The sequence below is a fragment of the Rissa tridactyla genome, chromosome 14 (genome assembly GCF_028500815.1).
Source record: "Rissa tridactyla isolate bRisTri1 chromosome 14, bRisTri1.patW.cur.20221130, whole genome shotgun sequence".
In the NCBI taxonomy this organism is placed as follows: Eukaryota; Metazoa; Chordata; class Aves; order Charadriiformes; family Laridae; genus Rissa; species Rissa tridactyla.
Window position 1 is genome coordinate 832,781 of NC_071479.1, and position 27,227 is coordinate 860,007.

The window sequence follows — 27,227 nt, forward strand, 5'->3', positions numbered from 1 at the left end:
TTTGAGAGCTATTGGGCTAATTGAAATGAACGGGGCTCAGCTGCTCAGACAGCCTGATACGACGACATGAGACCTCTCGGGGGACACAGAAGTCGAGCAGAACTTCAGCACTTTGCTTATTTCAGCCACTGCGAGTGGCAGCTACAGCAATAGCAATTGCAGACACTGTGACAGCAGAGGGGCCAGGGAAAACCGGCGTGGCTGGGGTGATGTCCGTAACAGCTGCTGGGGAGGGGTGAGACAGGTTTATTTTGGTACTGTCCTGGGTGAAAAAATAGACGGTGGTGCTGGGTGCCAGCCTGGAGGGAGCACAATGCCAGCAAAAGCAGGGGTGCTCTCCCTCCTGATAGGCAACTGCGTCCCAGCGCAGCCGGGGGTAAGATGGGGGAAAGGGGAGCAGGTCAGGCAAAACCACAGGGGAACAACCCCACGCCAGTAGGTTCTGTGGCCCTAAAAAGCTCTGGGTGTGAGTGTCCGGATCACAGCACACAGACCAGCAAGCAAGGGGTACTCACATGTGTGAGGGGTCCCTGCACCTCCCCTGCCCTGACAGCGCCGCTGAGGGCCAGGCTCAGACCTGGGGATGGCTCTTGCCACTCCAGCGGCTCTTGCCCGGTAGTTGCTGGAGAAACTGTAGGTTGGCAATGCATGCTGCTACCACGGGCTGCTGCATCTGAAAGTTAATCTGTTCCACATCACCGACTACTTTTCCTTAGCGATGCATAAGGAATCACCATCCCAGAGCAAACCTCAGCCTGTCTGTGTGACGATTCTGAGTGCTTCAACGGAAACACAGGTGACCCTGTGGCAGCCAGGATGGGACAATGCGCTTTCTGGGAGATCTGCTCCAGTCCCATGCTAGCTAGAGCTGACCCATCCCCTGAAGCTTTTCATGCCTCGCAGAACCCTTGCAATTAGATGCTGTGGTGTGCGCGTCTGCAAGATCCTTCTCTTTGCATCTTGCAAGGTCCTTGGCTCCATCCCTTTGGGTAGCATCAGGACACCAGCCCCACTCACAGACTTTTTGGGGTTGCAGAGAGGATCCTGCAGGGGAGCAGGACCGACAGCAAAGCCCACAGTACTCATTTTTCTCCCCATGATGTGATTTGATTATGCTGATGGGGAACGGGGCTGGTATAGCTGCTACATCCTGACATAGCTGATCAATGCTGTGTGTCCCTGCCCCAGCCCTCCTTGCTTAATTCCTTTAGGGCAGTTCTCGCATTTTGGGCACATCGCAGACCCAGTCCTTGCCCGGTGTCCCTGCTGGGTGCAGTGACCGTCAGGATGGGGCCAGGCTGCCCTGGGAGGCCCAAAGGCACCCAGCTCCAGCTGCAGCCCCCACCCCACCTTACCAGTTGTCCCTGTCAATGTAAAAAGTAGGAACGGGGGGGATCCATCTGAGCCACTCGGCGTCTGTGTCTTGTGATCCTGAAACCCAAGAGCCCCCCCTGACTCAGCAGGTTATTAATAACCCCCTGGCTGTGCTGCTGCCAGGGCGCCTGCCAGCCCTGGCATCGCCTGCCTCTCCTCCACGGTGAGGCAAGACACACAGCCTGGGCAAGGTCAGGGGCTCCTTCCCGACGGCCCCCGCACCCCATCACCACCCACAGGGCTGGGCAGAAGTGGTGTGAGGCTGTGGAGGGGCCTGGAGAGGTGCTGAGGCCCCTGCACCTCCCACCAGCACAGGAGAGGCTCCTGGTGCTGCTGAAATTAGCCCCATCGCACCCTTGTCCCAGGCCCTCTGTTTTCTTGTACCTAAAATCAGCCCTGGTCCAACCTGCAGGGCAGGTGGCTTGGACTTGACCGTGGCATCAGTACTGATGCCTGTCCCTTCCCTGGGCTGGGACACACCGGGTGTCCCCAGGCTGCTGGAGATCCCGGTGGCACCTGACCACCACATCTGTTTGGACACGATGGGATGCAGGCAGCCTTCTGGGGGTCCCTGAGCACTGGGGGTGGGGGGTGGGGTGTCTCTGACAGCCCTGGGGCACACAGACCAAAGCTGCCCAGGTCTCCTCCTGCCCGGGGTGGGCTGTAGCACACCCACATCCCCTCCACATTAAACTGACAACCCTGGCCCCAGGGGGCTCAGCAAATTTGCAAGGTGATTTGGTACGAGGATGAGACAGGCTGTGTTTACCAGGGCTGGTGCTCATTAACCAGATTCATTAGCACTCCCTGGGCAGGTTTTAAATAGCAACGTGGGAGCTGCCCTCCAGGCCTGGGGTAGCCCTGGCTGCAGCTGGAGAACTGATTCCTTCCCCTTCTCCCTTCCTTCCCTCCTGCTCCAGTTCCTCCTTCTCTGCTCACAGACCCCCACATCCTGCAGCCGTTCCTGATGGGAACCTGCTCTGCAACACCCCGATGCGGAGGTGGAGGCTTTGCTCTCCCCAATGTAAATCTCCCGGCACTAGGAGCAGTGTCCCAAACTCCCCCGACCTGCCCATCTCCCTCGAAGAAGGCTGCGTCCTCTCCAGCCCTGCAGCTCATGGGAAGCTCCCAGAGCCCTGCTGGCTCCGCCCATGGTTTATTTCCCGCTCAATCTTCTCCTTCATCCTTGGCCCTTCTCTCTTGCTCTCCTGCTGAGCCCAGTGTGCAGACTTGTCCCTGCCCTTGGTAGGGACCAGAGCTGGGACTGGAGCCAGGGAAGTGGACAGCAGTGATTTCCCCACCTGTACTCCAGGCTGCCCCAGCACTTTAGCTCTGTTTCATGTCCTGAGACAGGGAACTTGGTCTCCTCACCATTGATGTGTCTGTTTCCATCCTACTGTGCCCCGTTGTGAGGCCATATGGATAGAAAAGGGAACTTCTCTGCAACACAGTGTGGCCCCTTCCCTTTTCTCCCTGTTGCTCTTTCATCCCCTTCTCCTTCCTCATTTCTCTCCTAAGGCTGTCCCCCTTTTTCACCATCCCCTCCAGCTTTCTTGCCCCCATTTCCCATTACCTTCTCTTCCCCCGTGTCCACTCACGTCTTATTCCTGCAGTGGGTGAAGGGTTTTGGCCCACAGCACCAGCCAAAAACCCACTCTCACACAGTGGAGCAGCTACTCAATGCCTTGGGTTCCTCTGTGAGTACCGGCGGTATGCGTGGGACTACCACGCAGCAGGTAAGCTGAGCTCTGTGTGTTTCCCTCCCAAAACACAGGCGTTTTGCCCCCGGGGAGGGATGCAGGGGACGGGGCTGGCTGCTGCCGGGTCCCTGCCCGCGGGACGCAGCGCTCGGAGCTCCCGGGGCACCGGGAGACGCGGGCTGGAGCCCGCCCGCCGCCGGCTCCCAGGGCTGGATTTGTCGCTCCCTCTAGTGGGAAAACGGGAGGATGTCGCCGCTCCCCGGGAGCCCGGCCCCGGGAGGGGGACCCCGAGCAGCCTCCGGGACAAAAACGCCCGGGGCTGCGTTACACCCTGTGCCCGTGTCATTGCCGTGGGGAGCTGCGCCCTGCGCAGCGTGTCCCCACACCAAGGGAGAGTCCCGCGGGAGGTGACACACTGCGCCCTGCAGCTATTCCCAAGGGACTCCCCAGAAGGGTGTTGGGAACAAGGGGCTTTCGGTGGCTGGATCTTTTTGGGGATGAGGCTGCGTTCTCCTGAGCAGCGATAGTTAGCACCCACTGAAATACTTAGGAATTGTGTTAATAATTAAAGAAGAGACTGAACTCAGAAAGGGAATTTGTGTGATCTCATGAGACAGAAGGGACAAATCTAGTCATGAGAAAAACCTCTCACTAAAGCCTAGCATTATTTCATAAATTCCCCCCAAAAAAAGGAAATGCTGTGACTCTGGAGACGTTCCAAACAATGGCCTTTGCCTGGGGGCTCTGAAAGTGAATCCTGCAACCCCTGTTAATCACAAATTACCGTTTCTGTCTCTGCACATGTGCAGGATTCACGCGCTGGCCAGGCTGTGATCATCCCATCGCAGATCAAAGCCATGCTTGGCAGGGCCAGAGAGTCTGCTTACTTACAGCAGGGGTTGCAGTTCTACCAAAATCACTTATTCTCATCAGCTTCATCACGCTCAGAAGCAGCTGATGGTTCCCTTTGGCGGCGTGAAGCAAGATATTTTTGTACTACGAAACAACAGCTGTCTCGCAAGGCGTGGAGCAGAGGGATCGGATGGGTGGGATTGAAGGTTGGAACCATGAATCCAAATGTTTCCGTGAACTTACATTCCTGCCACATCTGTGGTGATTATGAGGGTTTCAAGGTAGGAAACAAAATTAGGTGTTAGTTTAAATCTTGACTAAATATTAGGCATTGCAAAATCCATTACTTTAAAGTAGCTTAAAAAAAAAAGTATGGATTTGCCTATCCTTGTTTTCCATTATGGGGAGGTTTCCCCCTCTTTGCCAGTGCAGGTCTTGTGGCTAACTCCAGCTTCAAATATGTGGCTGAGTTTGTCCCCAAAGTAGGCTGCAGTTTTCATGACTGGACATACTAGTGAATGAAATGGCATTTTCGAGACTGGGGCTTGTTGCTAAAATATCCGGATCAGCACTGCAGAGGTTTGGCTCTAGTGTTGTTTGGGATAATTGCTGATTTAAAAGGTGTTAACTAGAAAAGCAGATGCTTCTAGCGGTGTGTTCTGGGATGAGTGTTGCATGGAAAAAAAAAAAACAAAACACAAAAAGATCTTCACCTGGCAAAACTTTAGTAGTTGCACCTCCATCTCCCTGTTTTCTCCTCCTTTCTGAGTGTGCTGAAAACTCAGCATGTCACCAACAATCTTTGGAGTCCTTTGAAGAAAACAAACTCACATTGTGAGAAAGATGCATGGTGGTCCTTGAATTTTTCTTGCACCTCTTGCTATTTAGGCAACCAAGGCTGTGCGAGGGCTTCTGAGTGGATGTAGTAAGAAAGAGTTTGGGCTTTAAGAGCTGCCCTAAGCACAGCCTTGTTAGCTTCTGAACTGCACAGCCAAAGGAAAAATCACCAAGCCAGGATGAGCAGCAGAAGTAGTCTTGTTTTGCAGTCACACACAAGGAAAAACTGAAGTCATGGCTGACAAAGTGCCTCCAAAATACTTGCAGTATCAGGCAACTGGTATTTGGTTCTCATTGCAGGCAAAGCTCAGTGCTAAAGCCAGCTGAAAGCAATTCACTTCTCATTGGAAGAATAGTTTCTTCCTTTTAATCAGCTCTGTTTTAAATGATTTCCTTTTTTAGTGCCTTAAATAGTCATTTTGGTTTGTCCTTCAGGCAGCCAGCATTTGCTCATGAAGAATGGTGTGGGTCTGCAGACTTTAAAAGGAGAAACAATAGTCTGGCAAACAGAAACGCTTCAATGGCATCTCGTTTTTATACAGAGCCTGAGACTCCCACGGGCCACAAAGGAACGAAGAAAAGGAACAGCATCTACCTGATCCAGCAGCTACAAGGAGCAATAACTAACTACTTGAATCTGCTTTCACCTGGTAAATTCGGGGAGAAAAAAAAGGCGGGGGAGGGGGGAAGATAGCAAATAAGACCACAGTTTGGGGCACACAGTCTCCTCTGCAGTGGGAAGGACCTGAAGTCAGTGGCTTTGTCCTGCCTCAATGGTGAGATTTGGTGGAGAGGGAGAATGGGATGCTCTTAACTAAAGCACATTTTTTCACACCCACCTGTAAAGTACATTTTTTTACGTATAACGGTTCAGCAATCGCAAGGCCAGGGATGTATTCGATACCCTGTGAACTGGTCGGCTATTCAACAAATGCTGGGGAAAAAACCTGAGACTACAAACCATCTCAGAAAGCAGAGCCATCATAACCGCAGTGCCAGACACCGGATACTTAAAGCAGGTGCACAGAGGGGACCATGCTGTGGGTTTAGAGCAAGCGCGGCGTTGCAGTCTTTGCTTTCCCTGATCTCATTTAACCCAGTTTGGAGTAAAGGCCAAGATTCCTGGGTTTTCATACTCTTTTCCCATTCCCAGTATTTCAGCTTAGAGAGGTGAGAGGCTCCAGCCTCCTCTCTCATCAGAACACCTCTTTATTCTTCTCAAAAAAAATTTTATGAAAACATCTCTAAGGATATTAGGTCTTAAATAAGAGGGGCGGCAGAGAGGGGGAAATAAACTTTTTATATTCGAGACCCAATGGCCCTTTGTTCTGTTTGAGGTCTAGCTTTCAAAGCATTTCCTTATATTTGGATATCAGAGCATCCTACATGGGATTACAGAGAACTGCCAGAGCTACTCATCTCTTCTCTCCCACCTCTCATATATGACAGCTCAACTTTATTGATGTTCTTGCTGACTGGGTTTTGGGTCCTCAGGCCCTGTTCACTTAATTGCAGGCTTGAATTTCCCTGCAGCTCTCTCAGATGAGCTAATGAAGCCAGCACAGGCATGAGGCATTCTTGATTTAGACACAACTGAATTTGAAATGGATTTTTCATGCTTCAGGGCATAAACCAGCTCCTACCTCATGGGATTAGAAAGCATATTCTCCAGTGGACAGGTTACTCCACAACTGTCCACTGCGTGTTTCTTCTGTAGCAGCTGATGTTGGCTGCTGTCTGAGACAGAGGGAAAACTAGAAGGACTGTGACCTGAGCAGGACCTCTGGAAGGGGAACAGAGCAGGATTGCTTTGCTTTTTCCAAAGGGATGGTGAAATCTTGTGAATGACCACGAGGGCAGTAAGGCCCTGTCTTGTGCTGCAGGCTGCCATATACAGCTGAGCCAAGAGGGACCAAAATGACACAAGAGCATTTAGCCTTCAGTTTGCTCCACTGTAAATCACCCTGCGTGACGCAAGCCAATGGTCAGGGATTTATAGATTCAGAGCAAATTTTTGTGGAAGCTGTAGAATATAATAGTAATTATATTATTTCTAGGAAGCCTTAGACCACAAGATGTTTCTGTAGATGCAAATTCTATACTAGGGTTGTAAGCCCTCTACAATGGTTATTTTCTATTTGATAGGATTCTTCATTAGTGGAAGGATGAAGCACACAGCAGGGTTTCTGCTCTCACTTGTAATTAATTCTGGGAAGGGGAAGCAGAACTCTTCCTGCTGCAAGACAGTTTGACTCTCTTGTCCAGGGGATAATTTGCTCAGCTCTCTGGAACAGGTCAAAACTCAGAGTGGGCGAGCAGTCCTCCCAGAATGGATTCTGCATAGAGGTGTGCACTGAACTTCATCCAAGTGAAACCTGTTCATCAGTCTCTGTCCAAATCTCTTCTTGCTGTCGACACTCCTATCTCACAGTCTGTTGCGGGTCTAATCCCACCAGCTCTCATCTTACACCGGTTGTTTTGATTTGTACAGGTGCAGGTCTTTTGAAGAGCAGCAGAGGAATTCATCACCTTATGCCAAGGTCTGATGGTGTCCCCATGGACCAGGATGTAGTGGTCATGCTTCCCTTTCGTGGTAGGTACAGACTACTTTCTTTCACTATTCAGATCATGCCCAGCTCTGAACAGAGAAGAGAAGCCCAGCCCCAATGCAGTCCTGAGCCATGAGACTTGCAAAGCTCTGAGGGTTTGGCCTCAGCACATGGCTGGGCACAGGCGGAAAAGCCATGAGTTTGTGGGGGCTGCAGTGTATGCACCTGGTAATGAATGGAGAATTGTCTTTAATTTGTTTTCTTTGGCCTTTTGATCTCCACAACAGGTTGCATTAGTTTTTTCTTTAATTGGCGCATCTATTTCCTTGGCCTTGGATTGTTGCCTTGGAGATGCACAAGAGACCTTCGGAGAACTGCTTATTACAGCAGCAGGTGTGCAGAACACTGACCTGGACAGGCCCGCCTGAGTCACCTGCTGATGGCTTGGCTTGTAGGTGGCTGCGTGAGTCACTGGAAGTGAGGGGATCCCACACTGCCCAATCTCCTGAAGGGCAACGTCAATGCCTTTGGGCGCTTCTTGTTATTGTGCATCGACAGCACATAGAACAAGATGGTTCAGCTGCAGAGGAAGGCGGCTGAATGTGGAAAGCAGCAGCCCAAATCAGAGGTACTCTTTGGAAACCTTCTCTCATGGAGGACATTGAGGTTTTTACAGGCAGGAAGCAAGTTAGAAGAGCTATTTGTGTGTGTGTGCGTGCACATGTGTGTACTTGTCTGGCCTGACAGGAAGACCAACAGAGAAGGAAAAAACAAACACACCAGACTAATGCCCTGGCTGCCCGGTGAGTGGGTGTGAGTGGGAGTTTGTTCACATCAGGAAGGAGTGTGGGCTCCTCCAAGTGAGAGGCTCTAAGGAGAGAAGTGGAGGGCATTGGCCTGCTGTCCCTAGACAGAAAAAACACACTGCAGGAAAAGGAGAGATGAGACACCAAAGGGCAGGAGTAGAGTGTAATGCTTTGATACCCAGAAAAGGAGGGGATCTGACAACCAGATGATGGTTTTCAGCAGCGCTGGTGCATCTCTTGGTAGCTCAGTGCCTGGCAACTTCGCTAGCAGTGCAGATCAACTGTAGGAACATCACATATGGTCCAGAAAGCTGTTCGTGCCTTTCCTCCCTCTGCATTACTCTTGATGGTTGTTTGAGATCAGACACATCTCTCATGAGCAGAGATCCAGGTGCCAGGCCTTACGCTGTTCCTGTAACCTGGGAGAGGTGGGGACTGTTCCTCCTGAGGAGGAACGCTGCACCAGGGAAACGGCAAAATCCCTTTGGAGCCACCTCCCCTTCGTGGGCAAGGACACGCAGGGTGACAGCATGTGAATGGGGACCCATGAATAAGCTAGAGTGCACTTGCACGAGGCCAGCAAATGCCCAGGTGCTTGCCCCACATATCTATTATACACATCCCACATATATATGTGTCTGTGTGCCATTTTTGCGAACTGCTGGACAGTCCCCAAGCAATACATGCACGTCTACTTGTAGTCTGGCCTCAAGGACATCACTTTGAGCTTGTTACAGAACAGGGAAGGAGAGTTAAAGGGAGAAGGGTCTGTCCTTGCATGTGAGACCACCACATCTCACAAGCTATGAAAGATCCCCAGGGCAAAGGAACTGTGCTTCAGAGCGACTTCTACAACAATCTCTTTAGCGCCCGTTTCTGGCCAGGAGCGCTGCTCACATCGTGTTGGCCTGAAGCTCTTTTTGGCCTGAGCAGACACCACCTTTGCCTCGTGAGGCTACTTGTATTTTATGTCTGGGTAGAGTTTTTTGGGATAGGAGCATCTGCCTTGCTCCACTGCATTCCTGTCCATCATCATTAATGAGCGAACAAATTAAAAGGTATTTCTGGACTGAAGTCCTTGCAAGGGGCTGTTGCCTTTGAACCTGCTGCCCATGAAAGCTGGGAGGAGTACCAAGCAGCCTTCACCGTCGTTCTCCTGCTGGACAGGAATCCCCATGGCCCTGCCATCGCCCCGCTGCCATGACCAAGGAAGGAGGAGGTGGAAAACCTGAGGGAGAAGCCCCCTGTACCCTGCTGGAGGCGGCCTCCCTGACGCCGCTGTCAGGGGAAGGACCCTACGGCCGTGAGCTCGGGGTCTCCCTCAGCACCGTGAGGCCCGAGCCTGGCGCCTCAGGGGCTGACAGGAGCCGGGTGCGTTTGGCAGAGTCCGGCCACCCCGCCAGGCTCAGCTCTGAGGGAAGATCTCCCTCCCGGCGTGGGGTGGCGAGAGGGGCTGGAGGCAGCCGCCATGGCGCCGGCTCTGCCCCTCATCCCTCAGCACGCCCACCACCGCCTCCATCTTGGGCCGCCCCTGCGGCGCCGGCGGGGCCCTGCAGGGGGCGCTGTGCGGCGGCGGCCTCCCGCGCGGGATTGACAGGCCGGGCCGGGGGAGGAGGGGGAGGAGGAGGAGGAGGGAGCGGCAGCGGCAGCGAGAGCCCGTATCGCCCCGCAGCCGCCGCCGCCGCGCAATCCGCCGCCATCCGCCGCGCCCCGCGCCCATCGCCCCTCCGCACCCGGCTCCTCAGGCACTCCCGGCTCCCCGCCACCACCACAGGTGGGTAACGGGGGCCGGCGGCGGCGGCGGCCGCGGATATTTGGGGCGGTGAGTGGGGCCGAGGGGGGAGGGAAGGAGGAGGAGGAAGGGGGAGGGAGAGGGAAGGTGGGACGAGGCAGCCCTAAAATGGAGCCGGAGCCAGCGGCTGCGGCACCCCGCGGCCTCTCGGCGAGGCCCGGGGACCTGGCGGTGGGGGGCCGGGCCGGCTGTGGGGGCGACCCCGCCGTGGCGGGCTGTTGTAGCCGGCTGTGTTTATTGTGCGACACCCCCCCCCCTTTTCCTTCCTTCCCCCCCCGCCGTGGGGATGGAGGCGCCAGGGGCAGCCGCGGGGCCTGGCCGGCCCGGCTCCATCCCCGCTCCGGGCCTGGCGGGGGCCGCCGGGGTTCGGGGCCCGTTCTCCGGCCTCCTGTCGGTGGCGAGGGAGGGGGCGGCCTGCTGTGCGGCTGTCCCTGTGTACGGCGGGGTTGGACCCCCCCACATACCGCCCCGCTCCGTGGGCTGGGGGTGAGGAAGAGCGGCTTGGAGGCGGGGGGGCTCCCCGCCGCAAAGGCAGGTTGTTTTTCTTCATCGTCTGGAGTGTGACACAAAGATATTTTTGTCGCGCCGTGTGTGTGTGTGTGTGCGTCTCAGCAAAACAAGGGGCGGGGGGGTGGCATCCAGAAGGCTCGCTCGGTTTGTTGTTGTGGCTACAAAAGGGCCGCTGAGGCTGAAACGCGGGTCGGGGGTGTGTGTGGGGGGCGGCGGCTGAGCCGGGGGAAGCAAGGATGGAGTTTGGACGCTTTGCTGCTGGGAGAGCTCGTTAGGTAGGTTTGAAAAGATAATTTGATAATCTTTTTAATTTTGTTTGTTTGTTTGTTTAGGAATGAGTTTTTCGTCTCTGGGTGGGAGCAGATGGGCTGCAAGGTGGGGAAAGCCTAATGCCGGTCGTGGGACACATGTGTGTGCATCTTCTCCGGGGGGGGCCGTTTCTTTAGTAGCATTGGTCGTGAACTAGGAGGGTTTTTTCCCCTAAGGTGGCTACGAAGCCCCCCCCCGCCTCAATCCCCAAAATCAAAGCTGGCGAAAGGGGGTTTGAATGAGCTGGGAGTTGTGGGTTTTGTTAGGAAAGTTGTTTTGTTTTGCTTCTGCCTTCTGAAGCTGCAAAAGGTGAGGTACTCTCTAAGTATCAACTCATCAAATATTTGTATGTTGACATTACTGGTGTTTGGGGAAATAACATATAATAAACATAAATGTGTAGGGCTTTGGTAATTTTGTTTCTTTCTAGGAACGGGTCTTAAGTATAAGCCCATTGCTGTGTCTGCATGGTCTGCTGTAGTCTGCTAAGGGGGAAGGCATCCCGCCCCTTCCAGGGCCGAATCGAGGTTTATAGTGGAAGTTTTGTTTGTGTTAAGCCTTGTCTTGCTCTTGCACATGGGGCCTCCGCTGGAATAGGCCCTTTGATCCTGTATAAATAGCTGATCCCTGACTTGGATAGCCCAAGTTTGGAGAATCAGCTCCTGACAGGTAGATTGTCAGATATAAATTGGCAAGATTTTGGACCTGCCTCTTCCACGTTCAGTTGGCATTGGGGTAGATAAACCCCAGCGTCCTAAAAGCTTGTGCTCTGGGCCAAGGACTGGGGAGTAAGGTCACTTGGAAGAGGTGGGAAGGGGGAAGGCTGAGACCATATTCTGAAAGTGGATGGAAAGTGACAGTTTCGGGATGATCTCTGTCTGAAAAGTTGAAATAGGTACCTGCATCTTTCACTCCAAATGAAGTATTGTAAAATGGGCCTGCGTTTATCAGGAGCGCATCTGGGGTCCTCGAGATCTTTGTGGGTCCGTCATGGGCGATGCTAGTTCTTTCCGGACTGTGGCCTAAGAGGTTCTTCCTAATTAGCAGGGTCTATTTTTGGGGTATGATAAACAAGACCTCTCCCATGTGAGCTCTTTGAAATGGTCTACTGTTTTTCTTGTTACAGTTAGGAAGTTCAGATTAAAAATCAAATTCAGACAAACAACAAATACTGTTTGAGATTGATGGTTTGTTTGGGCTTTTTTAAATTACATGTTTCCTCAAGCCAGTATGAGTACATCTGCTGTTAGCTGTATTTTGGTTGTGTGCTTAATTTGATATGTACATTGAATATAAGTTGATTCCTGTTTTTTTTTTTTTTTCACTTGTTGGTCTGATATGCTTTTCTGCAGGGCTTGAGTAGATTAGATCTCACATATTTTAGGATGCTTTCAGCAGTCTTCACTGATAGGAAAATATATTTCTACATGACATGTACATGTACATTTTCTACATGGAAAAAAAATAAAAGAAAGTAATAAACCATAAGTTTTATATAGGTTTCCAAAGTTGTCATTATATAGTGCCTTGGTGCCTTGTTTTTTCTGAATTCAGGGAATTTTTATTTGGTCTTACAGTGCATTTTTTGATGAACTCTGGGCTTTTTTTTTCTTTGTGTGCATGAGAGCTTAAAAGTGAAACTCAGCCAACTGGCTGAAGCTGGAAAAGTAAGTAAATAGTCCATATAAATGCTGGAAAGGAGATGCAGGGTTTAAAAGTATTTTAGTTTTAATAAACATGAGTAAGGTTCCTAAAGAATTTTTATTAAAATGATTTAACTTTATGGTTACATTTTAATAAAGCCTTTTATTAAAGCTTTGTGTAAAACCTACTTCAAAGGCTAATTTAGTTGAACAACCTCCTTCTAAAAGCAGGGGTGGCATTAGAGTCCGTATTTGCCTTGTGCCTGACGCAGCGTGCCGTGGTATCTGACTGAGTGATGGTATAAAGACAAACAATTCTCAGTCCTCATGCATGTGGCACTGATGCATTTGCAAAGGACCCGGTTCCTGTACTGCATCCTCCTCGTCCTGCGGAGTCTCGCGTCTGGGGTACAACTGGGAAAAATCAGGATGGTGGTTTTGGCATGTCTGGTAATGCTTCCAGTGTGCCTGAGCTGTACAGCACAGAGCCTGTTAGATTCTCCATTACAGAATTACCTTCCTACTTAAGATTCAAAAGTGTTGGTTGCTCAAGGCCTTCATTGTACTTACCTGAGTAATTGGAAGTATTTAAGGGTGAGCTGGGCTAACTTTCTTAAGTGGTGCTGCGTTGAAAATAATAGTAAGCCATTTTACTTTTTCTTTTATGAGGATAGTCTGCACAAAGAGATTTTGCTATAGTGGCATTTCCACTTGTAATTGTGTTTTTTCTTGTTGTAGGAATAGAAGCAATATGGGCAGGAGAAACTTACTGAATACAGGATGGTAACTATAGGGGAGGGAGGGAAGGAGGGAGGGAGAGGGTTTATTCCAAGGGCTGGAATATCACTCTCTGGTGGTCCCTGCTCTTCTTTAGTGGATTCCTCATTTATTCTGTGACTTGGCACTGAGCGTGTTGTCTCAGTATCAGGCCTTGCTCTTAAGCTAATCGTGCCTTGTAAGTGGGTTTTATTTTTCATGTGGCACTGACTCATTCTCCTAATAGGTCGATAATTTCACAGCTCCTTATCACTAGTTTGTCATTTGGAACAGAAGAACTACAACTGTGAGTCTGTCAGGTATCAGACAGTGAGGTGAAAGCACAGTGAACAGGTAAAGGATGGGGAGGTGCAGCTCTCTCCTTTGCAGAACATCTTTTTGTAACTGCTGAAATTGAGTGACTTTGTTATAAAAGTTACCGTAGCGTGCTCCTGGAAAGCACCTTTTGAAGGGGGTTTTGCAGATATGTGCAAAACCCATCTGGTTTGGTTATAGAGTTGTTCTTTCCCACAGGAGGAAAAAATGGGGCTAAAATGGGAGATTGTATTAAATGTTGTCATGGTTTAGGCTGGGGTTAAGCCTCACTGAAATGTAACTTGGGCTTATCTTTAGTTAGTAACTTGTGCTGGTATTCAGGATGTTCTGTGTGTGTGCTTCCTGCGCAGAAGTAACTGAGAAGTTTGAGCTTGAGCTGTTTATTTCAGAGCAAACCTGTTTGGATGTGTATAGCTGTAAATCCTGATTTCTTTTGGGTCCATAACTGAAATGGACCAGAGGCTGGTCTAGTAGTCCTGGGTTGTTCAGTATTTACCTGTGGCGTTGGTTGTGTAGCTGCTTGACTTGCAGTGCTGTTGGGTCTGTGAGGACAGAAGGTGGTTTTGAGGTGTTAAAAGGTGTATGTGCAGTTCTGCAGCGGGTCATCGTACTTACAGTGTCTATATTTTGGTTCCGAACACTTAAATTTTCAGGAAAGTGCTGATAAACTGTAAGGGGCAAGAGAGCTCACTGTTACATCTTTAAGAGACTATGAGTGTTAATTTGTGTAGGACTGGTGAAGACAACCATACCTTGAGTGAAAGGGCAAAGGTAATGGACAGATTTGAAACATGCAAAAGTGAAGGAGAAGATGAAGGTGAGCCAGGCTTAAGTGTGAAGAAATACAGGAAAAACACCAGGAAGAAAGCAAGAACTTGCTAACAGCAGCCTAGGATCTGGCCAAGAGGACTACTCTCTTGGACTGTAGTACTTCAAATGTCCACAGGGCTTCAATTAGCTGTTGTGACCATCCTCAACAGCCTTTGAATTTCAGGTGAGTAGCACTTAAGAGGAGTGAACTGTATGGTATTTGCAGAGTTTGCACCCTGTTGGAAGACGCTTGGTGGAGGAATCCTTGCTGGGTGGCTGTTGACACATTTTGGGTAGGAATTGCAGTGATAGTGCTGCACAAAGTGGATAGAGACAGGTTTGAAGAGCTTGCAGTGGGACTGCCTCCCACAGGCGCTTCTTGTGTGGGAATATAGTGATTTTTTTGGAAGAGTTCTGCTGTGGGGTAGGCTCTTCAGCTCTTCCTACCTGTATGTGGGCTGGGAGCCCGTACAAAAGCCTTGAGTGCTCTTGTTCAGAGTTTGGAGTGGGCTGTGAAGCAGGCAGGGGAGTAGGGACATGCTCAAGAAATGCTTCTTTGTGGCTGGAATAGTATGGAGTATGGGTTTATCTTTTTCTGAAATAACCAGAGAATCAAGCTCACACCTGGCAATTGAAACTTCACAAACCGTCATTTAGGAGTGGATTCACGAGATCTGAGTGTTATTACTGTGTTAGTGTTCTGCATCTGAGCAAAATGTTGCCTTTAGTGATGCCTGTGACCCAGTTGCAGGGAAAGCAGTGTATGGGGTGGTTCATTTACGAGGTGTTTGCAGTGTTGCCCATCCCGGCATGCAGACCAGAACTCCTCTGGAGCAGGGCTTTGTGCTGCTCCTGGTCCCACAGCATTAAGAAGGCGCTGTGATTCAGAGGGTGGTTTCCAGCCCCAGAAAGTAGGAGATGAGGGGTCTGTTTCTTGCTCTGCCACTCAGCATAGCTGCAGAGTTCTGCAGTATCATTTTCCTATCTGGAAAATAGAAGTGATGACGCTTAAACACCTTGTCAGTTATGCACTGCAAATATCCATGTAAATTAAAGCATCTGTGAAATGTTTTTACTTCCTGTCCGTCTTGGCGTAGTCCAGATGTCTCGTGCATAGTCTGAGTCGCTTAGCACTCCAGAAAAGCTAAAGATACCTAAAGATACCTAAGGCACCTTTCTTCGGTGTACTGAACCACACCGCATGTAACGTTGCGGTTTCTTACCACTTGGTACACATGTCCTTTTCCCATCAGATTCCTGATAGCATCCTTGGCGTTCATTTGTAGTGTAAATGGCTCCTATGAATAGGCTTCCTCTATGAAAGGCTACTGTGAAATGCTGCATTGCTCTAGTGTTTTTAAAATTGGGGAATCTGGAGGAATACTTCTTGGAAGCTTCATCATCTGCAGTGTTTATGAACTGCAGGATTGTCTGAACTGCTTGTAATCTTATTAATGGTTTGAACTGACTGCATCAGTCTTGATGGCTGTGGGAAATCTGATAGAGAAGGTTCTATTCAGCTCTTGCCAGGGCAGCTTTGTACCCTGCAGTGTGTGTGTTGGTGCTGGCCTGGCTGGCAGTAAAGATACCTGCCAGAGGAGCTCACATCAGCGCCTCGTGGAAGAACAGGACTTGAGGGAACTGCTCAGCAGGGGTGTACAGGAACCCTCTCCCTTGGGTGTGCAGGGAGGGATTGGCATTTACTGCCTGCCGATCAATAGCATCGGATTTTCTCTCCAGTCTTTCTCTTCATGAAGATAACCTTTAGTGTATAACCTGAGTGGGAACTGAGGCCCTGAAGTCAGCAGGCAGCCGGAGAGCGTGGAGAGGTGTTACCGAAGCCCAGACCTGGTAGCGTGAGGCTCATTGGCACAAGGTAAACACCCACCTCCCCGTTCCAGTGTGATCCTTCCTGAGACTGCAGAGAAAACAGAGCCGCTTAGTCAACAGCTGATGGCATTTGTGTGGAAAGAGCTGTATCTGTTCCTGAAAAAAGAACTGTTAACCCTAAATACTGCCAGCTTTTCTCTGATTTCATCTCTTGGAGCTGTGACATCTCTGATTTCCTCTGTGCCTGTTTGCTATAAAACCTATGTTCATTGCCGAGAGACTGAGTAAATTGCTGAGCTTGGTACCAGGTGAAGGATTTGTGAAATGTTTGACTGGAGGAATTTTTGTGGTCATTCCTCAGAATGCATCTTTTCTCTGGCAGCAGCCGATCGTGGTCTTTCTGCTGGTCCTTGCCCTGGCTGTGTAGGGCTCTCTAAGGTGAGCGATGCCTAACGATTCAGAGGCTTACATTTGGGTTCTGGAGCTGCCAGCTTAGGTGTTTCACCTATGCTGCTCTTGCTGTGTCTCACCTTGGTTACATGGGTATCATCACTGCAATGATTTTTAAAAGTCGGTGTGGCAGAAATGTTGGTACAGTGTTCAGCTTAGTTGTTAAGTGATGGAAGCATCTTTGCTTTGAGCTCTGTCACTCCTAAGACCTGGTGAAGGGCATGAGAACAGTTCATGCTGTGTAGGTGCCTCCTGTCCTGGTGGGCTCCTCTGAAGCAGTGGGCAGGATTGGGTCCACTTTCTGTGCTATTGGACGGACAGTCTCTTCTACTGGAAGAGGTGGTTCTAGACATGGCAGATGTTGCAGCAATGCATTCTCTCCTCGTTTGACCCTTCTTTACAACTCTGCTCCTTTGTGATCAAGAGCTGCCTTTTCTTTGAGGGTCTTGGTGGTGCACGTTTGGGTGGCCGGGGATGGAAACCTGAGCTCTGGGCCCTCTGTCCCTGTTACTTGAGCAAGTTGTTTTCTTTGCCTTGGTTACCCAGACTGTAAAATCGGACTGATAGTACCAACCCTGTTACCCACAGGAAATCCCTACCAGCTATTGGCAGACTTGTTGTTGCTCAGATACCTAAATGCCCAGTTTACCTTACAGTTCAGCTGAATGTTGCCAGGAGCTTTCTGAACAGGTTTTGCCAACAGAGCATTGTGCCAGGGATTTCTTTTGTGTTTGGATTTAAATTGTTTGCTCATGATGAGCCTCCTTGCTTTGGTGTTGGGGGAATAGGCTGTTGTATCTGTGTATTCTCCCCAGACATTCAGCTCTCAGAGGAACCTGAACAGTGCAAAGCCGAAGGCAGAATCACCTTGGAGGCTGTAGCTAGCATGCTTCTGCTCTGGGCCTTGGCTGTGGAGGAGCCAGAGCTGAAGTCCAACTCTTGTGGGTAAAGATTTGCATTTGAATGTGAGCCCTCCTTCGTGCAGGCAGCCCGCAGAGATCACTAGGTCACTTCCCTTTCCTCTTGTACTAGGGCGGTTGGGGTCTGGTTTTGATGAAGCCACAGGTGGTTCTTGCTGAACTGAGCTGCTCTGTACTCTGTCGGTTTTGCCTCTGAAATGTGAAACAGCAAAGAAATAACACTCCTTTATTTCTGTTGTGTCTTGCTGCAGAAGTGTCTAGAGGAAGTCATTGCTTCAGAGTCTGGTGAGGTTTATAGATAGGGGCATTGGAGTCAGTTTGTGCTGGAGCTGGTCTCATTTAACACCTTTATGGCCTGGATGAGAGGGCAACGAGTGTGATGTTGGTAGGCGGTGCTTCGTAAGGTACCTTCCTGCCTCCCTGCGGTAATCAGTTCCTGATTCTAAGGGGTATGAAAGCCCTGCAGCGCTTCTTCTTGGGTTAGAGGTACAGCTCTTCCTTCCTGACAAGGTGACACCATCAGTTCCCTCTTTACAGCAGGATGGGGCAGATGGGCAGAAAATGGGCTCCGTTCCTCTGGTGTGATGCTGTAGACAGACACTCCTTTCAAGCAAGAAAAATTACTACACACCTTGGGTTTTCTGCTGCTTGAAAAGGAGGGGGAGTTGCATGAGCACAGGATCTTGTATGTACTTTCTGTGGGCTGTGGACAAGCTTTCTGGATGGATTTTTTTTTTTTTCTCTCCATGCCATAGCCTTGCATCCTCAAGATGAAATATTTCTTATCTTTGTCTGCATCCTCAATTACTGGAGGTTAGGGCTCCTTTTCAGGGTGTGGCATTGTCTGTCCAGCCCTTACAGAAAGGACCACGGAACTTGTTAATGTTTTTGTGTAAATACAGTTGAGCTCTTCTCCAGACTCCAGTCTGCTTTATCTGTTTTACAGTAAGTTGCAAATCCACTCTTTCTGGCTGCCTTTCTCTGCTGCCTGCCTTCCCAGCACTGGGAAAACTGTTTAGCAGAAAGGTAAGGCTTCTGTATTTCACAGGACAAACCTGAGGTTATGGAGATCTGTTTTCTCTAGAACTGTGCAGTTGTTCAGTAACAGCAGTTGTGATTCCCAGCCTGTTGGTACATTTATAAGAGGGGGCAGCAGGTGAGCTTGGTGAAGGCAGAGCTGAGAAAATGAGGTCAGGTCATCTTACAGGACATGCCCTTTCTGTCCTTGTTGTTATATTTTATCTCTGCCTGTACAGCTCCACGCCACAGAGTTAATGATAGATACGCTCTCCAGAAGGCTGCCTCTGCTCTTCATGGTCCTGCTGCATGTCTCAAATCCAGGGTGGTTTGGCCTACAGAGGCCTGATGATGGGGCTGGCCAGCAGGCAAGTCTTCTGGCAGACAGCCTCCAGCGGTATTACTCAGCTAGCAGCATACCTCTGCAATAAATCATGGGAGATGTGATCCTGATCTCCCATTACCTGTTTTCACAAGGACTCGGGATTCATGGGAGACGCAGAGAGAAGCTGGAATTGTGCAGAATTAAGCAAACTGGTAGTGCCAAATAAACCTGTTCAGCTAAGCAAGGAGGGTCCCCCCTTGTGAATCAGGAGCTTTGCTATGGGGTATCTATCTTTTCTCTGCACTGCAGACTGCTGACTTGCTTCTCCCTGTCTGGCAGGACTTGGCGGCACATTCAGGATCTCGGCAGGCCCTTTTTCAGGTGTACTAACAAATCTTAGCGTCTCCCTTTGGAAACAGTACAACAGTATGACAGTAGTCAGCTTCTTGTGGCCTAGACTCTTGCTACACACAGCTCTTCATTGATCCTATTGACTTTGTACTTCGATGCTGATATTCTCATGTTGCTCCCCTCCTTGCTAAGCAGCCTCTCCTAGGAACTCAGTGCTCATCTGGCCCCTTGCCCGCTAGGCTGATGATCCCTGCCTGGCCCAAGCAGGCCTTCTACAGGATATAAGTGCATCTGGCACCAAGCCCCGAGGGCAGGTGGTCACACTGTTTCACCAAAGCTCTTCTAAGGGCAGCCAGTGGTGTCTTTCATCACTGAGACAAGTGGCCACCGTTTCGCAAATAGGAGATTGTTGGTGAGACACGTTCCAGGAGAAGTGGTGGTATCTCCCTGTTGACAGATAAACATTTAGCTATGAGAAGTACCAGCAAAATTGACTGTGTGTATTTAAAGAAGAGTGAACATCACTAATCTGTAAAACTATACTATGTTTTTTTAAAGGTTTCATGTTACCAGTAACATTAGAAACCACGATAGAATTCAGTTTAACATCAACTTCACTTCTTTACTTCTATTCTCTATTCTTTTGCTTTTGCAACCTGTGAGTTTCTGGACAATTTGTTTAAAATTTCAGGTCAAAAATCTTCCCGCTTCTGGAGTAAAGCCTTTTCGCTGTTAATCTCCGTCCTGTTGCTTTGTTTTGTGTTTGTGAGCGCTGCTGTGAAGTGAGCAAGGAGTGAGGGTCTGCAGTGGTCCTTTGCCTCGGTGATTGTGCTCAGCGTAGAGCTCAGTGGTGTGTGAGTAGCTGAAGTGCTTCTTTCTAGTGTGTGTGTTACCTTTCATAAATCTGTTTGCCCTGCTCAGTTAAGGCTGGCTAACTTCCAGATATTCAAGCTCCATTGAAGTATTGTGAATAAAACACCAGCAGCCCAGCCTCCTTCATACATAGATTTACAAAGAGCTTTGCAGACAATCCTGTTTGTCAGGAGTCTCTCCCTTTTGCTCTGTTTTCAGCTCGGGGGTTTCCTGAGTGCCAGTAACTCGAGGTTTTCTTTTTACAGGGCAGGCTCCTCGTGCTGAGTGGATCCCTGTTGTATCTCCAAGATTCACATACTCTGAAAGTTAAAATGTCATTGTTGCTTTCTGGATTAGAACATACCCCTTTAGAAGGCAGTCAGATGGGGTCAAGGCCTGCATGTCAAATCCAGGGCAACGTGGTGTGGACATGAAGACTCCTGGGTAGGGGAGCTCTCTGACCAAGAAGCAATACTGATGCAGTTATTTGTACCCTGGGGCCTCCAATGTAGCTGGTCATGCTGCAGTATTTTCTGATTCCTCCAAGACACTCAGTATTTTGCGCTCTGGTGCTGTCCCTGGATGGTACGGGATATATTGCTAGTGCTGAGAACGGGAAGAGCTAAGCTCCGTGCTAAAACTGATAGCGAACCTTCCCCCAAAGAGCTCTATATATCCTGAGAGAAACTTTGCAAAAATGCTGGTGATTGTTTATTTTTTTAATATATATATATTTGTTTATTATTTATTTCTCTGTAATGGGATAATGCTTTCTTCAGGGTCAGCTATGAGACATGGGGACCCTGAGCATAGGTCAGAGGCTTTGCTGAGGCTGTCAGTTTTCAGTTGTCAGCATCGGCATGTCTTCTGGTTCTACCTCTCCCAATAATAAGCATGTAGGCTGGCAGTTCAGTTCATAATGAGCTTGATTTTTATCAGAAATGGCTTTGCTCTGCAAGACTGGAAGGCCTTGATGATCCCTGCCAGGATTCCCTGCTTCACTGTGTGATGGGAGAATACTCCAGTGTTGTAGTAGCCTTTGGAGGCTCCGTTGCCTCTCCAAAGTGCTGTGGGTGACCTGGTTGCCGAGTGATGTCTTTGGCCAGTGCACTGACAGACTAGCTCAGGTCTGCAGGTGGCTGCCGTCGGGAGGGACCGGCAGCAAGGTCCTGCCTGCGGGACAGCACCCAGGGGGCTCAGTGCCTCTGCAGCCACTTTGCACAGTGACCGAATGGAAAGTGCCTCACCTCTCCATGGACTTGTTTTCCCCTTTGGAGCACACACATAACACACAAACAGAGCTGTGTTTCACCTTTTCAGCTTCAAAGCCTTGAAGGAGTTGAAAGTAAATTTCACTTATCGAGACAGCAGTTGTAGCTGTCCCAGAAAGTTCAAAAAGGGGCTTTATCCCGGCATGTCCCCAGCTCCTCTGCTCTGAAGTGGTTGTTTATTCCTCCTGCATCCTTTTAATGATATGAGATGTAATCAAGAGGCAGCTGAGACCCAGTTACATAAGTGGTTGTCAGGGTTTCTCTTTGGCAGCATTACCCGCCGTGCTGTTTGCATGCTGACTTTCAGGAACTTGGGGATTTTCTGTTAACCAGCTAACTCCTAAACCTCATGTGGTAGTAGTTCTTTTTGTCTAGTGCCTACTAATTTTGTCTGGTTCCAGTTTTCTAAACCTCAAAGTGGATTTTATTGCTTGGGATCATGTGAGGTTGGTCCAGGATTGATGTGGATCGACCCCGAGCCAGGCTCGCTCTGCAAGGCGCAGTGTACCTGTGAAAGCAGGTGGCTGTGCTCTTGCCAGTGCAGCTGAGGGCTGCTGTGCAGCATCCTCTGCTATTTGCCCTGGTCCAGGGCTCCCCACCATTCTGCTCGTTCAAGCAGGTCATTGTTCTCAGTCCAGCTTCTGCGTCCCTGCCAATCCGTGCTAATCAGTGTTTTTTCTCCCTTTCTCTCTTATGTCTGTCCTACTAATAAAATACAGTGGAAATGGGCAAGTGAGGGAGGAGCTATTGTTTTCTTTGGCACATGGTGACCATCTAAGCAAAGATTCAACCAGACAGGACTCAAAGATCTGTTTGCTATTCTGTAGAAAAAGGTGCCTTGAGAATGCTGACCGGCCCTGTCGCCTCCGCAGTCCTTCGTGCTGCAATGCCGTGTGGTGATCCAGCAAAGGTGGCTGTGAGGGGCTTTTTGTGGAGCCTGCTGTTTTTCCTGAGCATCCTGGGGATGCTGTTGCTGAGTGACAGAAAATACCCTTTTTCCTCTATCCCCGACTATGCTGCTTGCTGCCTAGCACACAGCTTCTTGCTCCTGCCAGGTCTGATTTATATCCTGCAATGCAAGAACAAGCTCTGCATGGTGCCGGGTTTATTGGTCAGAAACTTGCCCCCTGGCAGCAGCCTTTAGATGGGCTTTACTCAGCTAGTTGCAGATTGCAGTGCATTCTCAAACTGGCTGTATCCAACTTGTTTGTGGTCTGTGCTTTATTTTGTACATAATGCTTGATGGACTAATCCTCTTATGTTCAAATCACGTTTGATAAGGTGTTGCTGGTGGAAGTTGTAGCCTCTGGTCAGATACAGTTTCTTTCAGAAAGAGTGATTTCTGACTGTGTTTGAAACATGCTTTCAGCTGGATAAGTTTCAGAAAGAGTGAAGGGTGGGAAGGTCTGATGTGTGTAGTGTTTTATTACTCCAGCGCAGAGTTGCAACCCTAAGATGGGACCTAGCAGATGGTATAATAAAGCTGCCAGCAGTTTTAGGCTTGAAGTGGAGGCTTTACAACAAGAAATCTGGAAATCTAAATTATGAGCGAAAAGGTTAGATTAAGCTCCTAGATTAGAGAAAAATTAGAACAAAGAATTATGCTTGAAAGAAATGAAAGAAAGATCCATTGAAAGTGAGCAAAGTTTCTTTTCTGACATAAAAATTGACCTTTACAGTGTGTGTGTTCCCATGTCTCAGCTTTGTCCTAGGCTCCAAGAGCCAAAAAGTGAAAGTAAAGAGACTGCATGAAGGGTGTTAATCACAGCATGTTATGCCAGCAAAGATTAGAATGGAAAATGAACAAACTACATCCATTCTGAAAAGTGTATTTATAGCTAAAAAAGGTGTTGAAAGTGCCAGCAACAGAGAAATGTAATCTTTTTTTATAAAGTGTTTTCCGGGTTCCTAGTAGAACTCCTGAACTCACGGGTTCAAGAGTCTGAACCTGTTCCATTTGAGCAGTGTTTTTTGGACTCATTAACTCTCTCTCATGGCCAGCAAATGGGAAAAGGGAATCTGAAGAAATAAATCTGTTGCCTTCAAGTGATACTTTCAACGCATTAATTGCCGGTATGAGTCATTAACTGTGGCCAGCATGGAATCATAATCCTAAACATTACAAATCTGGCTACCGGTGCTTCAGTAGGAAACTCAATGGTAAATTCCAGTGTGGAATAAGATATAGTGCTTTTATGTCACTTATCTTTAGGGAATTCTTCTGCATAGCTGTTTATTGTTAGACTTATTCTTTTAAAGCAAGGACTATGTTGATCACCCTCTCTCGTATTCTCATAATTAAAGAAGCACACTTCTTTCAGCACTGGAGTGGCAGAAAAAAATGATGCTGTGACAAGTGTGTTCCTGCAGTTCTTTTAATTTTGTTTATGAATCTTAAATCCCATAAACTTCTTGCAACTAAAGAGGAGGGGTTTAAAACCTTGTTAACTTAGTGTGTCTGCTCACTGAATATCTGCAGTTCTACAGGTTGTTTTACTTCTTACTTGTCTGTGGCTGAATAATCCATTTGATGGTGTTTCCCTGGTTCTCTTTCATCAAAAGGCAGATCGGGAGCGGCGCAGAGAAATTTCCTTACTAGATGACATTTCATCGCAATGTCCGATCGTTTGGGGCAAATAACCAAGGGAAAGGATGGGAAAAGCAAGTATTCGACTCTCAGCCTGTTTGATAAGTATAAAGGAAAGTCAATAGAAGCTATCAGAACTACAGGTAAGGAATGTCTTCAGAAAGGTCCTATTGGGGTCTTCTAAGAGTGTTGTTGCAGAACTAATTCAGGTTGTTGGCCCTCTGGGTAGGATGCCCAGTGGGAAGCAGCTGGGGTGCAGAGCTGTTTGTGCTGGTGTCTAAGCCTGTGTTCTATTAGGACTTCAAGGAAAATGTCTGTGGTGTTTTGTGCTGCTGTTATTGTAGACACCTAGAGGAATTAAGGCAAAACAGCTGGGGGACTGTTGGCCCTTTCATTTAGGCTGTATCCTTGCTGAAAAGTGGTCACTTCGCAGACTTGAGTGAAAGCCCTACTGGGGCCTTAGGCTACACCAGGATGGGGCATTTAAGCTGACTGAAGTGCCTTAAGTTGGTCAGACCTTGTGTGAGGTGGGAGTCAAGGACTGAAGGCCTTTAGGGTAGAACCTGAGTTAGTTTTGCAGTGGAGATGTGACCAAAAGTAGATGGTGGGGTCAGAAAAAATGAAACATTGCCTGGACTGGCTCTGGATTTGGTGTGGGAGTCAAAACCAAAAGAAAATAAAATACCAGCTTAATAAATGTGATCTGGTGGATAGAGCTGGAAAATCTAGACCTCAAGACTGCTGGGTTAGATCCAGTCTGTCTGCTAAGAGGTGGACTTAGATGGCCATTTCCGCAAGCTGTGAAATGGCAATGCTGCTTCTCCGTGGTGAAATGAAAGAGGAGTATCTGCACAGGTAGCTAAAAGACTCTGTGGGCATTTTATGTTCGGGAGAATTATTTCTCTCTCCCTCATGATTGTGGTAGGAGGCTGCCTGGTAGCCAGCTGCTACAACAGACGGCTGCTTCACCATGGTCCTGTGGGAAATGACCTGTATGTTGACCTAGCAGCAGTGGTGCTGCTTGTCATACAGCTCTGTTGGGACTGCACCCAGCCACAGTATGCTAATTAAGGTTACATATCTAGCAGGATATAGCCCTCCATGACCTGCCGTTGTTCCTTTCTCACTAGTTATACCTAGACATGGCTTACAGAGTCTTGGGAAAGTTGCTGCTGCTCGGCGCATGCCACCTCCTGCAAACTTGCCTAGCTTGAAGTCTGAGAACAAAGGAAACGACCCCAACATCATTATAGTACCCAAGGACGGTACAGGATGGGCAAACAAGCAGGATCAGCCAGACCAAAAGAGGTAAGTAGAACTACCCTTTGCTAAGTTTTGTCACGCAAGCAGCAGCAGTTGTGTACTGCTGTGCTGTGTGTTGGACCTTACAGTGGTCAGTTCTCTGTTGTCCATACCAGTGTAGAGCCAACGTTAGTTTCATCTTTTAGCCGCTGCTATATTGCTAGAGTTGTTTGTCTGTCTTTTTGCCTTCCTTCCCCTTTGATCTCACCTCTGCTGTCTCTTTTCAGTTCCAGTGCGACGGCTGCACAGCTGCAGGAGTCGCTGCCGCAGCAGGGTTTGCAGAAATCTGTCTCCAATTTACAGAAGCCGACACAGTCAATCAGTCAGGAGGTGAGTGCAAGCAGTCTTTGTGACTGCCATCCTGCTTCCCCTGTTTCCAGACAGCTTGAGGGTTTTCTCTTAATTGTCTGTGTTGCCTTGCACAAGTAGGAATCAGCAGACTGCAAGTCACAGAACAGTTCCTGTATAATCAGTTGTAGAATTGACTGTCTTGACTTCAAGTTACTGTGCCCCAGGAATGCTGTGCTGCAGTTAGAGTATAATTCTGTGCGCGTTACCTCTGTACCTTTCAAGTGTGTGCAGAAATTCTAGCTTCAATCTAGAAAGAATGGCTGGAATGTGGGATGGCTGGTTAGCACTTCTAAACTATTTTACTTTGGGTCTAATTCAAGTGTTGCTTGGTGACAACAGATCCAGCTCTTGCTCCCAGCCTGATGAGACTTGATAACAAGCGATCTGGTCATGTGGGAGAAGTTGCCAGTGTCAGGACCTGAAAAAGCTACTGGCAAGTAAGAAAGCATCCCCAGAGAGTGCAGGGACCTGGCCCCTCTTTGCTGCAGATTTCACACTTTTAGTTTAAAAAGAATTTCCAGCCTTTGAGGTTCAGGGAAATCAGGACAGGAGTTATGTTTTGAAGAGGAGAAGAGTGGTTAATGCATGAGAAAATAGGGTAGCCTTTAAGCTGAGGTGTAGCATGGAACAAATCTAGAAGTTTAAGAGGGACCATTTGGGAAAATGCAACAGAACAAAGGGAAAGCTTGATTAGAGGGAGAAAAGCAAGAGGAATGGTTTGAGGAAGTAGTTGATGAAGATGAGCGAAGGAGAGATGAAGGACAGGGCAGAGAAGAGGATTTTTGCTATAGCATCATAGTACACTGGAGTAGGGAGCGGGTGACGTTAGTCCCAACAAGAAGCTGGGGAGACCTGTGGCATCCAGTGACATCTGGGTGATCTAGACACCTGAACCGTAGCAGGTGCCAGCCAGGAAATGAGAAACAGTCATAAGACTTCACTGATCTTTGGGTGTTGGGTTTTGGTTTTGTTTTGTTTTCAGAGTACAAATTCAGTGCCAGGTGGACCAAAGTCATGGGCACAGCTGAATGGAAAGCCAGCAGGACAAGAAGGTGGTGAGTATGACCAACAGAAATGGAGCTGGGTATGTGCCTGCTTCTCCCAGACAGGCATGAGGTGAGATCGCCTGCATTTCTTCCTGCCCTCCCTGTCTAGACTGGTGCGGAATGGGACACAGCTGTCTTTGTTACAGTGCAGTGAGGCCATATGATTCTTTTTTTTTTATCTGCGTAGTGTGTTGGCTGGAATGGTGCAACTGCATCTGTTCAGGTTGGCCAGTGCAAGACACAGCTTGAACAGAATGTGTCCTGTCACCATCTTGAACCAGAATGTTTCATGTGCTTGTGAAGCAGCAGGGAGTTTTGGGAGGTGAAGGTTTTGAAAGAGAAGGAAAACGTTTGTCCCCTCCTAACAATCCTCCATCAGACCAGAGCAGTGTGCAGAAGACAGTGGGAGAGGGGAGGGATTGGTTTAGGAGAAGAGAAGAAAGGAGAAGAGAGGACATGATGACTGGAGGGTCGCTAATGTGACGCCCATCTACAAGAAGGGTCGGATGGAGGATCTGGGGAACTACAGGCCTGTCAGCCTGACCTCAGTACCAGGAAAGATCACGGAGAAGATCATCTTGAGTGAGCTCTCACGGCAAGTGCAGGGCAGCCGAGGGATCACGGCCAGCCAGCATGGGTTTAGGAAAGGGA

The 27,227-nt window shown here is 48.9% G+C and overlaps 2 protein-coding genes across 12 annotated transcripts in view; both read left to right on the top strand.

Annotated features, from left to right (window-relative positions):
* Positions 1–313: 313 nt before the first annotated feature.
* Positions 314–9,281, top strand: LOC128917627 (uncharacterized). The gene is made up of 5 exons (XM_054220972.1): positions 314–376; positions 2,801–3,110; positions 5,306–5,413; positions 7,255–7,356; positions 7,600–9,281. The coding sequence occupies exons 1-5, from the start codon at positions 314–316 to the stop codon at positions 7,719–7,721; spliced, it is 705 nt and encodes a 234-aa protein (XP_054076947.1). The 3' UTR covers positions 7,722–9,281.
* A 447-nt stretch (positions 9,282–9,728) lies between these two features.
* PRRC2B (proline rich coiled-coil 2B) overlaps positions 9,729–27,227 on the top strand; it is a 52,402-nt gene continuing 34,903 nt past the window's right edge. For 8 of the 11 annotated variants that reach the window (XR_008469329.1, XR_008469328.1, XM_054221070.1 and 5 more), the window contains exons 1-5: positions 9,729–9,940; positions 23,853–24,020; positions 25,008–25,185; positions 25,407–25,509; positions 26,513–26,585. Coding sequence is in view for 9 of the 11 variants with exons in the window: in XM_054221070.1 (XP_054077045.1) it covers positions 23,906–24,020; positions 25,008–25,185; positions 25,407–25,509; positions 26,513–26,585 (469 nt within the window). In the remaining 2 variants the exon portion in view is untranslated. The remainder of the gene's footprint in view (positions 9,941–23,852; positions 24,021–25,007; positions 25,186–25,406; positions 25,510–26,512; positions 26,586–27,227) is intronic. The other 3 variants (XM_054221072.1, XM_054221071.1, XM_054221073.1) reach the window with 3 other exon arrangements.

Excerpts from the sequence above, each read along its gene's own strand:
- LOC128917627 (XM_054220972.1), top strand. The coding sequence starts at position 314 with ATGCCAGCAAAAGCAGGGGTGCTCTCCCTCCTGATAGGCAACTGCGTC. Across the intron at positions 3,111-5,305 it reads GTGGGACTACCACGCAGCAG|AGCCTGAGACTCCCACGGGC; the intron begins GTAAGCTGAGCT and ends GTTTTTATACAG. Across the intron at positions 5,414-7,254 it reads CTTGAATCTGCTTTCACCTG|GTGCAGGTCTTTTGAAGAGC; the intron begins GTAAATTCGGGG and ends TGATTTGTACAG.